Raw genomic sequence first — 15761 nt, forward strand, 5'->3', positions numbered from 1 at the left:
TTCCCACACCATCAAAACATGTATATTAGGTTGATTCTCCAGTAAATGCCCTTGACCAAGATACTGGCTAAGATCTGGAGTTGGTCCCAGGGTGCATACGTTGCTCACTGTCCCTCAGGGATGGGTTTGATGCAGAGTGCCAGTTTCACGATGTTGTACATTGTATGATATGTGATCAAATAAAGGTTCTTCTTTTTTTTCTTTCCAAAGCTGTCAGGGTTGGTACAAAGGCTCAAAAAAAAAGTGAAGGGTGAGAGAGACTAGCTGCCCTTGCCAAAAACCTAACAACTGGTGTGACTGGCCTCACGTGCACAGACTCAAAAGGAAACCAGTCTTTATAACCTACTGAGGACGAGGACATGAAGACTCATCCTGTTGTCTCCCTAAAACACAACACACAGGGAGCAGCACTGGCTTTCCCCCAATTCACCTTCAACTCTAAAGGTATGTTTGCCAACGTGCTTTGGTACACAGATCCTGTATCTCTTTGTTGGTTCTGCATCTCTTTGTTGGTTCTGCTTTTCATTAGCTGGATGTGATTGAACCACAAACAATCAAAGTGACAGTATGTCTGTCCTTGTTCTGGTTTCAGATTCAGGGCAGAATTTGCAGACGAGTTACCTGATGATTCCTCCTGATAAACACTGTCTAGATCACTGTCTTCTGTGAACCTCTCAGGACATTTGAGTCTGTTTTCTCTTATTACACCTCCACTGTTCCTGCTTTTACCTTAGCCAGGAAGGCAGCAGGGACAGCACTGTCTTGTCACAGGAGTCATTCTGGGACCCTAAAGAGCCTGGACCAGAACCCCATGAGCTTTAATTTAAGTCACAACAGCCTGCAGTAGAACTCTTCCAGGCCGGCTGACCTGACTCGGCTGGAGGAGACCTTCCAGCTGGTTATGATCGCAGAGTATTTTGACAAGTCCCTGGCCCTCCTGAGGGCCCTGCCGAAGCTTGAGCGACTTGCCTACTTCTACTTCAACACTTGCGTCCCTGAGGATGTCAAGTGGCTGGAAGACATAGCAACAGCCAGAATCCTGGAGCAGTCTGGAGAGGGGTGGCTCTACTGTGGGCCTCCACAGACACAGTCTGACAGATTTGTGTGGACAGGAAGGGGGTGCTCCATGGGAAACTGGAGGACCTAATAAGACCTTGGAAGACTGATTTGTTCACCATCTTGGGTTCTCCGGTAAAACGGAACCTGACCAAGCAGGAGCAGGGATTCTGTATGTGTCTAGTACTGCCTGAACTTCGGGACCATGCCCACTTGTATTTCCAGCTGTATGGTTGAGACTGTAGGGAGATTATCAGGAGTGTGGTTTTGTATTTTAAATTTTTGATCAAGGGAATGTGAGAGCAGGGTATGTTATTTCAACTTTAACTAATCCCAGAATGATATTTTTAACTTTGATTCTGGGGTGAACATCAGCCGAGCTAATGGATTTAGCATGCTAACATGCTGATGCCAAGCAGGTGTAGCCTGTGTACCATGTTTACGTAGTTTAGCGTGCAGACATGTGCTCATTCAAACATATTGGATTAATAAAAAACAGCAGATGGTTCCAGATGAAAACTCAGTGGATCCTCAAAGTTCTTAGAATTCATCCTCATGACAGTGTTCAGAATAAAAAACAAGTTTATTTCTTTTGTTCATAAACTGTTTATTCAGATAAAAAACAGCAACAATAATCCAGCTCATAAGAATATTTTAAGTTTCGTTCTTTTCCCACAGCTTCTGACTTCTTCTCCAATGAAGTCGTTTTCTTTCTGTGTTTCTCATGTCTGAGTCACATGTTTACAAGAATCCAATTTTTTAATCCATTCAAAGGCTACACATCCCGTCACATGGCATGAAACAGTAAGAGACTGTTTGTCATAGTAACACTTGCCTTGAAGATGTCCCGGGGAGAAAATTGTTATTATAATTATCACTATTATAGATCAAGTAAAAAATAATTAATGGATCAACACAAACAGGCCGAGATGGCAAAATAGAAAAGATCCTTTATCCTTCAATTAAACTATTCATTTAAGTGTTCTCACCTAAAAACAATAAATAAAAATACAAATGAACAGCAATAAAAATATTGTAGTGTGATTAATGATACCTGATCATTTTATTTTACAAAACCTTTGAGGTGTCCCTTGATGTTTTATTGCTTGTGGATGGTTGTCGTTACGCTCAGTAGTTGACACACAGTGTAACTGTCACATTTATGTGTGATCACTGATCACAGTATGGCCCTCAGGGCAGATTTTAACTTCTGTTCACAATAGAACAAACTCGTCCATGCTGTTGCTGGTGTCGACTCGTTTCCTTTCATTCTTCCTCTGGATGTAGGTGATGTTGTTTGGGGGCGTGTTGCCTCCCTTCTCCTCCTCCTCTTGACTTTTTCCCTCCGAGAATATGAACATGGGGTACGTCTCTGCTGATGTGGAGAGAGCCTGTGGGAGGAAGACACAAACCAGTAGCTCTTAACTACATCATTTTGTTAAACACATCTTATTATAATAACCAAAAGCTACACAGCTTGTTGACAAGCCAAATGTTCACGAACACAGACCCAAATAACTCATATACCTCATTAACAGCTGCGCACAGTGATTCAAAGTCCTTTTGGCCTTTAGCATAGAATCCGATGGTACAGCTCGGGTCCATGCGAGAGAAAGACATTTTTCTGGGATGTTTACAGTGAAAGGACTGGAGAGAAAACAAAGTAAAAGAGTAGTAATCAGAAAAGTTCTCATTACATTCAGATAAAATACTGTCTGCTGTTATCAATTCAACTTGTATACTTTATGTATTCACATTATAGCAGTGATTCCCAACCAGGTATTCCTGGTGCTACCTCAGCGGCTGCCAGGAAACACACTGAACACAGATTGTTGGAATAGCTTAACTAATTTGAATTAAAAATATAAATTACAATTGAATTTAAAAACATATACAAACATATTGAATCCGGCACATCAGGCATTGCAATTGTAAGTTCGCAAGTGCAAAGTTAAACAAAAAAACTGATAGTTCAACTGTGTGAAATATAAAAACTATTCTAATATCCACCTGTAAAAATAACATCCAGTAACAGGAATCCAAATGAACACATTTGGAGCCTGACTGCTGTTGTTGATGACGGGGTTGGGAGCCACTGGTTTACATGACTAAGCCCAGCTGTCACAGGAGGATACAAAACAGAAAGCAAAAAGAAGAAGAGAGGCAGTACTTCCTCATACCTCCAAGGGAAAGTTCTCCTTTGTTATATCCACTGTGGGCTGACAGTAGTGAGGGTCCAAGTACAGCAGATGGTCATCTTTTGCACAGCAGGGCCAGAGTAGGAAAGAATAAGTGAGAGGACTGACATCGAACAGCTGAACACAGTAATTATGATGTAGACTGTACTGCCATTACCCTGGAAACCGATGAAGAACAAAGAGTGCTTGGGTTTGCCCCCAATGATTCCAATGCAGCACTGTAATGTCAAGAGTTTCTGCGGAGAAGAGTGATGAATGAGTTGTTGTTCTCTGCACTGGCAAGAGTTATTTTTTGTTCGCTTTAGAACAGGGATTTATCTGTCAGACTACAGAGAAACACATGCAGGGTGATGATGATTTATTACTGAACTGTGAGACTGAACTGTATGCAGGGAGAAACCTGCTTCTGATGAGTAACTTTATAGTAAGTTATAGTGTGGTTGTGTCAGTTTACACAGAATTCACAAAGGGCTGAATGCAAAAAGCTTTGTTTGGATACTTTGACACAAGTGATGTAGGAGGGATTCAGTTCTTGTCCTCCAAGCCGCACAGGAACCAGGATGATGACCGACTTCCAGGACTGAGGGGGAGGCCGCTCACACAACCTCTTCACATCCTCTAAATAGACTGAACACACAGAAAGAAAGAGACGCGTAGACACATCGGTCAACAATTCCTCTCAGTCATTTCAGTCAGACTTCTATGGAGACCCTGCACTGCAAACAAACTTAAATGTATTTTTTGTCTTAATTGTAGTCAAAAATATCTCATTACACTTGAAGGTTCCCTCTGGTGTTTTTAAACTGCTAGTAGTGCTATGGTGCTGGGTTTCTTCTTTCTTTTTTTTAAAAGGCTATTTTGGGGTCTTTTTAGCTGTTATTTGACAGGACAACTTCGAGAGTGATAGGAAACAGGGGAGAGATGGTGGGGGAAGACATGCTGCAAAGGGCGACAGGCAGGACTTGAACCCGGGCCGCTGCCAAGGACTCAGCCTCCAGCACGAGTCGCCCGCTCCACCAGCTGAGCTATCAGGGCGCCCTGGTGCTGTTTTTCTATGAGGGGGTCCTGTTTTTGTTTGTTTTAATCTTATTTATCTTGCGGATGTGCACGAGAATGCACATGGAAATAAATCAGCTTTGCAAATGATTTATGAGGAAGGAAATGTACCGCACACATTTGTTGTGTTGGTCAATGTAAACTTAACATGAAATACAACATCTTTAACGTTGTATTTTGCTGATTTTAATGCATTCTATGTATGCTTTTTTTAAACTCTATATTTATTATTCTATTTTCATCCTTATTTTTATTATCCATGAATTGTCCATGTTATTTTTGATTAATTTACTATCCATGTTTTTAATGTTATTTTTATGTCGTTTTTGTGTCAAGCACTCGGCGCATGGAATTTCTTTGTTGTAAAGCACATGGAGCTGCATTTCCTGTATGAAAGGTGCTATACAAAAAAGGTGTATTATTGGCTTGTTTACAAGAAAATGCCACAGGGCACCTTCAATATGAGACACAATCCTTGGAGTTAGCATTTCAATGAGCTAAATGGGACTTGGTTTTAGACAATTCTCACTTGATCCACTGGCAGATTTATTTGACTTATTACAAGCAAATCTTATATTCATTGTTTGTTTGTTACTTTAATGTGGACATCTTTCCAATACAAAAGGTAATGGTGGTAACTTTTTGTCTGAAAAGTGTGGTCTCAGTATAAATTGCGTTCCTTCACATTAAAGGTGCAGTATGTAGTTTCAGGGGAGAAATTCTAATCAGAAGAGAAATATCTTCATTGACTGACAAACTAAATAAACAAACTCTCTTTGTTTCCGTGACTGAATGAACTGAATAAACAAACTGACCTTAAAAGGACAACACAATTTCATACTGTTTTACTTTGTTTATATGTGGCAGACCCTGCCACCTTTCTAGCTTCAAACAGTGTTCTGGGGACCTTATTTTCCTCCGAGAACAGCTTGTTTATTCAGTTATGAAAAAAATAAATATTTCTGAGTTTCTATTATTACTTCATTAACATTGTAAATGTTAAAATGCCTTCAATACAAAGTACATAGTGCCCCTTTAAGTTTTGTATTCCCTCTGATCCACAGAGAAAGGCTGAGGTGGTATTATGTATCATATAAATAGAGAGCTGTGGGGAAAAAGCTACATTTTCTACGCCCTTCAAATACACTGATGAAAGAAATCACTCACTGGTGCAATCTTGTGCAACATACACGACTAAATTGGGAAGATCCGCTGATGCTGCCACAGCTTTCCTGAAACAAAGTGAAATTCACTGTAGAATCTAACATCTTTATAAAAGTTGGTGAGGATAACTGAACTCGGGACTTCAGGACTCACCGGAGGATATGTGCTGCAATAGATGGTCCATACCAATCTCCGGCCTTCTTCCCTGAGCTTTTGCCCAACTCCACCAGCTTGTGTATCCCAAAAGGGGCTGTAGGGTTGTCTGCGAACCATGACACCACCCTTCTGTGTGTAGCCTCCATGGGCCTGACCAGGCGGGAGTCCAAGCTCAGTCTTCTTCCCCTCCTGTTGGACCCTTCCTTTGAATTCAGTCCATGCTCTGCACTGTCTGTGGAGCGACTCACGAGCAGGTCCATGTCATCTCTGACCACATGGTGGATCATAGACCAAGTCCAACCTCAAAATGATATAAAGATGATGTAATATGAGTATTACACAACACAACTTAAAGTTGAAGTAGACAATTGAAAAGACAGTTGATTATTGGGTCTCATTCCCAGGTCGTCAAATACTGACACTTTGGGTTGGCCAGTGTCCCGGTTAAGCATCAGTATTTGATGACCTGGCAATGAGACTCAACAATCAGCTGTCTCTTTCTAGGACTGTCTACTTCAGCTTTAAATAGCACAAATATCTACTTGACCCTGGTCTATCATATGACAGACACAGACTGCTTTGTTTTCCCAATGTTCTGAACAGACAGAAAACTCTGTTTTCACTCATTCATGTCGTGCAGTGGACAGAACAAAATGTTCTGTGACCAAATCAGTACAACTTTTAAGTAATTAATTTTAAGTCCATTTGTATTACTGAAGTTTCTTTACAGACCCATAATGCTAAAAACAAAAAAAAATACTGATTGTCTTTAATAGATGTATGATTTTAAGAATAATGTTGACTATTAGTAGATTCCTTAGTAGTGCCCCAAGTACAGCAAAGTAATTTTACATGATGACACAACAAACTGTAAAAACTTTGCCATATGTGTAAATCCTGATACACTGCGGTCACAACTAGCTTTGAGCTAATTTACAGACTTTTCTGACTGATTCCTGAAATTGAAAAATCTATTATGATGCTCCAACATCTTAATAATTTGGTCTGTTATAACACATTGATAAAGCAGCGGCTAAATGTAATCACAAGTAACACAAGTTAAACAAGCCTAGTCCTGCTAAAAGCTGACTAGCCTAGCTTAGACTGTCCAAACTATGTGCTGTAGTACTAACTTAATAATGGTATTCTTTTTGCACATCTGGTTAGATGCTAATTCAAAACCATTGGCTTCATACCTGTACTCTGCACAATGACATTAAACTGAATCTAATCTAATTTAATCTAATCTAATCTAATTAGCTGCAGGAATCATTACAGTGTGTTGAGTGTTGTCACCTGGAGGCATCAGATGCAGCAGCAGGCCTTTTGCCAGCAGCATCTGTCCCGTGCGTAGAACACAACCCCAGCCACTGTCGGTGGTCAGAGAGCCGCCTGGCATCTGAGGGAAACCCCGTCTGTACGTCAGCCACAGCAGAGATACAAAGGAGCGACGGAAACGCTCCCTCTCCCCTGAAACAGTTACAGAGCTTATATTCAATTTTCCGCCTTGGTTTCACTTTAAAGAGATGACTTCAGAGGGTATGAAGGCCCACTGCTCATTGCCTGACCTTGATCCTTGAGCTCATAGGATTGTCCAAGCATGATCACAGGAGAGCTCTTGCTGAATTTGGATTTCTGCTTCAAGGACCAGCCTGAAACATTAGAGGGAACAGACAGTTTCATTTCACAAAGGAGAATAATCAGATCTCTCCTTATTACGCAGTAACAACGTTAAACAGTAACTATGTTAGTGGGGTGAAACAGACCGTATTTGACACTGTTCCATGCTGAGACCAACTTGGATTTGAGTTTGCCTCTGTCCTCTGAGTCCTGATCCTCCCTGCTCACTTCTAGGTGCTGAGGCCCAGCAGATTCAGTGGAGAGAAGGAGCCAGTCATCCATTATGTCATCTGTAGGGGACTGGCCCTCACAGTGAGCAGAGGAGGAGCTGGGATTCATAACTGGAGATGACCGAGATTGAGTGTAAAGAATTGCTCTTCAACTCCATAGCAGCCTATGAGGACACAACACAACATTACATGACACAAGACCACCATTCATCCAGAGTACATTAGATGATTTTGTCCTGAAATAAACAAGTTCCGAGTCCTACCCTGGAGCTGATGTGTTAGTATTAACCACAGCAAAGTGAATAATTTTCCATGACAGTAAGTAAAGAGGGAAACCATGTGACTGCACCCTGTGACTTGAGGAATTTCAGATATGTCTGCTGAGCTGCTGCAGGAGAGATGCTGGAAGACCATTCTCACCCATTCTCAACCATGTTTGGCCTGCTTCCTCTGACACGTCACATTTGTAGATACAAGATGACTCAACAAGCTGTGTTCACATATTCACTGACACTATATGTGCATGGGTAGATATTGTATATATAATAGTGTAATCAGTGGCTGAAAAAAACTATAAATGTTTTACTTAAATATCCAACAGGGAGTTTTTAACTTGATATGAAACAGTCTCAATTGTATACTTATGCCTCTATATGACCTACATAAGCAAATAAATATTCCAGGTTGGATTCAGATTTACTCAGGTAAGACAAGTCCTAAAATAAAACTTTTTTAAATGGCAGAGTGCGGATGAATTGAGGAGGAACAGCCTGAGGACAGAAGCTTCTCTGTAGTCAGCACTAAACAAAGTGAACTTTGTTCACTTTGTCAACTCCTAACTTTTAAATTTAGTGCACCCAATAAAATATTTTAATTTAAGTTCTTGATTGTAAACAGGAATAAAGTACAGATAAATGTTTTCTTCATTTAAATCACAGCACACGCAACAAGAAATTATGATAAGTGTAAAACTTGAAAATGTTTAGTCGCACTCACACTTATTTTTGGTCGCATGCGTGACTAAAATAGTTGCACCCTAGAGTCCTGATAGGATCCGCCAGAATCAACAAAAAAATAGTTCCTTGTAGCTGCTCTGAGTATAAATACCAACACAGCAATGTAAAATTACTCCTGTAATGAAAGTGTTTGTCACGTTTAAGTAACCATATGTGAGCAAAAGGAAATTTAGGTATCAAAAGTAAAGCACTCATAGTACAGAGAAATGGCCTTTTCTCAGATATTTGTATTTTGGTTGGTGTTTTTGTTTCCTCTTTTGGCCTCAAACAGTTATTTAAATGGGACAATCTGACAGGTTTAGTGGAAAATCTCTGGTGACACCTAACAGACATCTAAAATGTGTCAAGGGACTCCAACTAAACACAGCTTTTTATTGGTCACAATCAAAACAAGTTGCAAACCACTGGTATAATCCTTAAAAATGCATTGCAAATCATCAGCATATCATGTGCTTCTTGTATGAAATCTTAATCTGACAAGTAGCCAGTAACTATAGCTGTCAGATAGATGTAGTATAGCTGTAAAAAGTACATAATTTTTCTCTGAAATGTAGGAGGGTTAGAAGAGTATAGTAGCATAAAAATATAAATACTCAACTAAAGCACAAGTTAGTACCTTAAAACTTGTGAAGTACAGTGCTTGAGTAAATGAAGTTAGTTTCTTTCCATCACTGAGCATTAAAACAATACAGTAAAAGGCCTACTGGAAGGAAAATAAAATAAATACGATTTGAATCCCTTCAAATGTCATAACTATAACTCAAAACACATATTAAAAATACTGAGATAATCCTTAACAATCATATATGTGGTAACATATTCAGGTTATGTAGCTCTTGTGTAATAAAATCCACATTCATGTTAGTTTACATGTACATACTACACTGTGTATGTAGTATACTGTACATGCCTTGTAGAGCGGATAGAAAAACCTCAGTGATAACTCTGTCACCTGTCATGTAACCGTAACATGAGACAAAATGGTGGTTAGGTGTCCTTAAAGACAATAATTATTCCAAACTGATCTATAAATTACTGTCGTTCAACATACTGCATGACGACTACATGTTATATATGTTGTGTACGTCACAAGCATTGTTTAGCTTCCCACGACAAAGACTTATACAATAGTATAGAATAACGCAGTGGCGTCGTACAAAAATATAAACTGCGAAATATAACTTAAAGTCTAAATATGTTATGTACAAATTCTCCAGTCCAACTTCAGAGCTCGTCCACCAGCACCTTGACTCAGAGGAGTTATGAAATTATGAAATGACGACATTCATCCTTTACCTTCATTCAGGCCTCGTCATTGTGTCTCCTTTACTCAGAGCAAGTCACTGAATGAATGTGACGGAAGCAGCTCGTCTGTTTGGTCTGTTTTCGTCTCAAATAGTCTGCGCTCGGTCTCTGAGAAGGAGCAGCGTATTAAGTTTGCACTCACTTCCTGTTTATACTGGTGACGTGTTTGCACTGCTGTGATTGGTCCAACAGACGACCAATGAGAGCGAGCCTCTGAACAAACACACAACACTAGGGGTTTCTCTGCATTTTATTACATTTCTGCACTATAGGCTTTTTTGCATTGGTTTTTCACAACAGTGGCTAGTAAATATGCAATGCAATGGACAACAACAGTCGAGAGATAGTTGCTGCTGTAAAAAAGTCAAACACTTGGACAAAGATGGACATGACAGCAATATTACAACTTCAGACTCATGGAATGACAGCATCAGAACTGCACACGATGGGGTAGCCACACAGATTTGGTAGATTTCTCCTTCTAAATGTAAAATTTTTATAAATAACTAATCTCAGTAGTAAAGCAGAAATTCACTAACTGATAACATGTAAAAACATTTGATTAAATAAAAAAGTAATAAATAGAACAAATAGAAAAATAACAAAATAAATATATAAGACAAGTAAATAAAAAATATTTGACACAAAATAAAGTGCAATTTGCTCACATCACAAACAAAAACACATCTGTTCAATGTCCAAACATTGGGTTAATGTCTGATGACCACTATATCCTAATGGATGTGATGTTCTGAGGTCAGACTGCAAAACTCATCAACAGAAGAATGGTGCATCAGAATAATAATGTGTGAAATGCAATAATCCCCCAGGCAAAATGTACACCTATTTTTCTTTGTACCTCAGGACTTTTTTGTTGCCGTGACATGTCGTCCACAAGGTGGCAGTCTAAGACAGGTCTGAGCCTCGTGTCCCAAAACTATCAACATCAGTTTTCTGTAACACACAAGAACTAACAACCTCACCACTAAGATGCTCTCAACATATCTACTCCTGGCTTTGTGTTTATACTACTACTGTATCACTGATGGAGATGCTCAGTTTGATTGAACTGGGCACTGTTGGATTGCATATATTTGTACATTTAAGTGTTAAAAAAACAAAAACATCACATAATCTCTTAAATTAAAAGACTGGCACTTTCCTTCACACGTAACATTACACAATATACCGCACATCTGCATAAATAGAAAATAATGAGTGAAAGAGCATCCTCCTATTCTCCTGTCAGTGCTACTTTCATCATGGTTCTTTACGCACTTTGTCTCCTTACCACACTCAATATATTCACTCAGTAACCTAAAATATATCATTGCACATTTCACTACGATCAATGGAGACATTGATAAAAACAAAACGTGTTTTCTCGGCTTATTGCGAACCCTTTCCTCTGTCTTCTCTTCCCATCTGGAGCACAATGTAAACTTAGTAATTGGGGACACCAAAAAAAGTTGCATTATTAGCACATTGCATAGCGTCCCTGTGCAAGTTCATCTATACAACCTCTTTCAATTCCACTGAAATTCAGCCCTTAAACAGATCTGAAGCAAACCTGCTGATTCACTCTCCAGGTATTTTGCTATCTTGGTCCAGTTTCCAGTATTTTGTTTTGATCCTCACTTCAAGCCTGAACTCTCTTAGTAACTGAACTTTAAGGGAATACAGTTTGCGTTTGTTCTTTTACAATTTCAACCAAACTAAACGATGGCACCAGAGCTGATCTGAAATCTGAGTAATGCCCCTTTATAACAGAAACCTCCCTGTTTACATGTAGTTAACAGTTTGCCTGTCGTGGTCGGCTGAAAAGTTGTTCACAGTGTTCACCACCTTAAGGTCTGCTTTATATTTTTCATCTTTTTAAATATTTTCTCATTTTCCATGTGCAGTGTCAGACATGCATTAAGACATATGCATTTTTTTTCTCTATATACAACACATTGTGATGGACGCACAGTACATACACAGGCTTACATTATGATACCATGAGCACACATTTTCCAACATGGCTGATGCATCTTTGTTCACATCTCATGTGTCTACATGTCACACGTCATCTTTTTGGTGATATTTCATCAGGCATTCACGTCTCTCCTCCGTTCAAAGTTAATTCATGATATGTGTGATGCTACAGTAAAAGGCATTACATGGGAGAGTCTGGCTCTTTCTCACGGCCTCTTATCACGAATGATGCTTGGAGCTCCGACTGTTTCCTCTGTCAGACTGGACTGTCGCTGAGGTCGCTGTCTGCGCGCCTCGACGTCCACCCCCGGAGGAAGCCTCCGGTTTTCCTGCTCGCTTCTCCTCGCTTGACTTGGAGGTGTCTTTCCCCTTGGCTCCCTCTTGTGATGCCCCTTTCATAGGCCCCAGCACCGTTTTGGCCACGCTTGTGAGCTGGGTAACAAAGCTGGCTTTGTCGCCTGGAGACATAGGGCGGGACTTGCTCGAGCAGGGCGAAGCTGCGTTGGACGAGGGCGACATGGGATTCTCTTCCAGGACCTCCAGGTGGGCTCTCTCCTCTTTAGCCCCACGGTAACTGTGTGATACCTTCTCCACTTTGGTTCTGGCAGCTGAGCCATGAACTGCAGTGTGGCTTTGAACATGGGTGGGAACTGGAGGTGCAGGTCCTTTGACTCTGGTCGTCTCGGTTGCTTTGTCACTGCCACCGATGCCTCCTTTCTCTCCCGTGTCTGAGCCTTTCCGTGGCTTGGTCTGCTCTGAAGAAGATGCTTTCTGCATGTTACCTTTGTCTGTTCCTGAAGTGCCTTTCACTTTCTCCTCAGTCTTCTCCTGAGCTTTAGCAGTAGGTCCACTGTCTGTCTGTGAGTGCTGCTGCTTGCTGTCTTGTTGTTGGAGGCCCTTTGATGCACTGGGTGTTGAGCTTTTCTCACTGAGTTTACTCTTGGTGACTGTTGCCTCAGAAGTTGAGCTGCTTGCACTTTGAGGTTTCTCACCTGGGCCAGGCTTGGCCGCTGTAGTGGATGAAACCAGCGCTGGACTAGACTTAGTCTCCACTGCAGCTTCACTTTTCTTTAGCACCTCAGCACTTGATAATGTTTTACTTGCATCAACAACTTTTGTCTTGGCCTCAGCTTTAGTTGCTATGCTCTCAGTGGGCTCGGACGCTGTGGTCTGAGTATCTTTCTCTCTCACGGTGACCAGTGTGTCACGGCTGAGCGGTGACTCCTGCCTTCCAAGCCTCCTGACAGGCTTCAAGCCTCCGATCTCCCCTCCCATCGGAGGAGAGGGGGAGGAAGATGATGACGGAGACGGGGGAGCAGGCCCATTCTCTCCTTCCATCTCTAACAGACTTTGTAGGCTGTGCTCACAGTGGAAAGACTCTCTCCTGTAGTCCCCATGCGCCACCTCCAGGCTATGCTTGCGTAACGACACCCCACCTGTCAGAGGAGAAGGTGATGACGATGAGGAGGAGGAAGAAGGCAGCATCGGCGCTCCTAGCTTTTCCGCTGACTGCACCCGCTGCAGCAGAGGCGACCTGGGTGGCTCTGCACTTTTGGGACGGGGGCGGGCGACAGGAGGAGAGGAGTGCAGCTTGGCAGGAAATATCTGTGTGGTGTTGGAGCTACCAACTGTGTGGCCAGAGAGAGGTGGAGGAGAGGAGGTGGTCGGGGAGGGGGTGTGAGCCAGGGGGGACAAAGGGATGTTGCCAGCAGATTTGCAGCGCGCAGAGCGGTACTGGCGGTGGAGTTTGGGAGACAGGCCGTGCAGGGAGCTGGGCCTCATGTGGTGAGAGGCGGCTGGGGAGTTCGGGGTGCTGGACGCTGGGGAGCTGCTCTGGGAGGAGGTGCCTGAGGGGAAGAGAGGAGATAAACTTTAAACCAACCAATAGTATAACATCACATTTTTTGTTGCAGTTTTCTTGCAAATCAAGTTTGTTTACAATGAGTGGTTCTCACTACAACACTTGTATATCTTTGAGGTCTAAAACTGTGTTGAGTGCTCTTCCTATCTCATTAAACACTTGCAAAGCCAATTTTTGAAGCTGTTTTTTTTTTAAATCATGAATTATTTACGTCCACGTGAACTTGCAAGCACTCATCTTCTTCACTGGTCCAACAAATGTAGCAATGCACCAACCGGTGGTGCATTGCTACATTTGTTGGCCTGTTGTTAACACCAACTGTTAAGGGAGGAATAGTGTGAAAACAACCTCAAGATGTGAAGTGCACTGCCCACGTTCTCCCACAGAACAAAGAACAAAAGCCCACAGCACAACTCATGGTGGACAACTCAAAAAAGTACCATCAAGTTATAATATGATATAAAGTTACAGTATATTAAGTAACATAATAATAAAATACATGTATTATCCTTACTAAGTGACAGTTCTCATACCCAGCAGAAAGTCAAACCAGGTAAGACAGACACATATGTTCTCGACCTTCCATACTAACCCAGGTAAGGGGATTCAAGAGTGGAGCGGTAAGTCTGGGTGGGTGAGCGGGCGGAGAGGCTGTGGGTGGGGGAGCCTGGGAGACTGTCTCCAGACGACAGAGAGCGATTTAAAGAGGAGAGGCTGCGGCTGGTGTGGAGCAGGTTGGACTGCTTGGTGATTTTCCTGAACAAGGAGCTGCGCTTCTTACTGAAAAGACAAAAAAATTTATGTTGAGCAGAAGAATAAAAGCATTAAATCATTCAAAATGTATTCTTATGTATGTATATTACGTATGTATTCTTGTGATGTAATGCATCTATATTGCAGTAACGCACTCTTGTCCCTCCTTGGCTCCCGTCTTCTTGCTGCGCCGCGCCATCTTGGCTTTATAGCTGGACTTACGCGCAGGACCCACTTTGATAGAGGTGTTCTCAAATGGAGTAGTTGTGACTGTAACCTTGTTCCCACTCTGTAGATGATATGTTTATATGAATCACATTATTGTATGAGGAAATTGTAACTGAACCATTTATAAAAACCTCAAAATGTATATAAATTAGGGAGGTAGGAAGTCCTCACCTTCAGGATAAGCTCCACCACCTCTGTATGCACCAGACCATGGACTGACTCCCCATTTACATGAGTGATGAGGTCACCAGCATGAAGTCCAGCCTCCTGAGCCGGACCTCCATCCTCCACATGCTGCAATTAAAACAAAGATTTAAACAGATTTAGGCATTTACACAGAAATGTAGTTTATCTGCACGTTTAAGCTCTAATGGGGGCTGAGAGGACAAAAACGAACACACTGATAACTGACATACACATCTAAGAACAAATTCCCAACTACCACATGACTGTTAGTGGTAGTAGTAGTCATCGACAACTCTGCACACTCTGCACACGCTCTGTTTCCTCACCCAAACCATGTGATGCACGCTGTAGACGTCACTGTCTCCCATGTAGACTCTGATGGCTCGGAGAGTGAAGCCATACTTCTTCCCAGAGCGGTGGATGGTGATTGGAGAGTGCAGGACGTTAACCATGGGAGAGTAGTCTCTGCTGGGGGAGGAATCACGGGACGAGGGGTTGGACGAGAGGGAGCGAGGAGACATGGGGCTCGCTAGAGGGGAGGCACCATGCTGCTCCACTGAGGAGAGAAAGATGGAGTTATGGTTACATCACAGCATTTACTTCTCTGTACGTTTTTATAGTATAGATGTCGTATAAACGGTGTGATTACCTGCAGGAATGATGACAGATAAAGCAGTAGCCGAAGCAGATTTGATAACTTTAGTTCCTGGTCGTGAGTTTCGTTTCTCTCCTTCAGCTGAGAGCTGCTGGTGGCGAACCCTCCGCAGCACCAGGTCAGTAGTGGCCCCTCGAGGCCCCTGTGTGTCTGGAAGCCCCAGAACAGTAGCACTGCTCGGTAGAGGCAGCGATGCTTCAGCAGGTCTCAGATGCTTCTCTGTGACATGAAACCCAACAGTCAATAAATGCTCTTGTTATGAACTGTGATCAATTATAGTAACATGTGATGTTGTGCTGC

General features: G+C 42.0%; 2 protein-coding genes across 2 annotated transcripts in view; both read right to left on the minus strand.

Annotated features, from left to right (window-relative positions):
- Window positions 1–1653: 1653 nt before the first annotated feature.
- LOC141020151 (cysteine protease atg4da-like) lies at window positions 1654–9957 on the minus strand. Its single transcript, XM_073495215.1, has 11 exons — window positions 9793–9957; window positions 7397–7644; window positions 7199–7282; window positions 6927–7100; window positions 5628–5931; window positions 5478–5542; window positions 3754–3881; window positions 3412–3490; window positions 3237–3313; window positions 2584–2703; window positions 1654–2447 (listed from the first exon to the last, which is right to left on the minus strand). The coding sequence occupies exons 2-11, from the start codon at window positions 7587–7589 to the stop codon at window positions 2271–2273; spliced, it is 1401 nt and encodes a 466-aa protein (XP_073351316.1). The 5' UTR covers window positions 7590–7644; window positions 9793–9957; the 3' UTR covers window positions 1654–2270.
- Window positions 9958–11997: 2040 nt separating this feature from the next.
- The window catches only part of mast1b (microtubule associated serine/threonine kinase 1b), a 41781-nt gene continuing 38017 nt past the window's right edge, over window positions 11998–15761 (minus strand). The window contains exons 22-27 of the mRNA XM_073494078.1: window positions 15456–15680; window positions 15133–15362; window positions 14792–14914; window positions 14548–14681; window positions 14232–14419; window positions 11998–13625 (exon numbers count right to left, since the gene is read on the minus strand). Of these exons, the coding sequence (XP_073350179.1) occupies window positions 11998–13625; window positions 14232–14419; window positions 14548–14681; window positions 14792–14914; window positions 15133–15362; window positions 15456–15680 (2528 nt within the window). The remainder of the gene's footprint in view (window positions 13626–14231; window positions 14420–14547; window positions 14682–14791; window positions 14915–15132; window positions 15363–15455; window positions 15681–15761) is intronic.

The sequence above is a fragment of the Pagrus major genome, chromosome 23, assembly GCF_040436345.1.
Source record: "Pagrus major chromosome 23, Pma_NU_1.0".
Taxonomy (NCBI): Eukaryota; Metazoa; Chordata; class Actinopteri; order Spariformes; family Sparidae; genus Pagrus; species Pagrus major.

Excerpts from the sequence above, each read along its gene's own strand:
- LOC141020151 (XM_073495215.1), bottom strand. The coding sequence starts at position 7,589 with ATGAATCCCAGCTCCTCCTCTGCTCACTGTGAGGGCCAGTCCCCTACA. Across the intron at positions 7,101-7,198 it reads CTATGAGCTCAAGGATCAAG|GGGAGAGGGAGCGTTTCCGT; the intron begins GTCAGGCAATGA and ends TAACTGTTTCAG. Across the intron at positions 3,491-3,753 it reads CCTACATCACTTGTGTCAAA|AAACTCTTGACATTACAGTG; the intron begins GTATCCAAACAA and ends TCTTCTCCGCAG.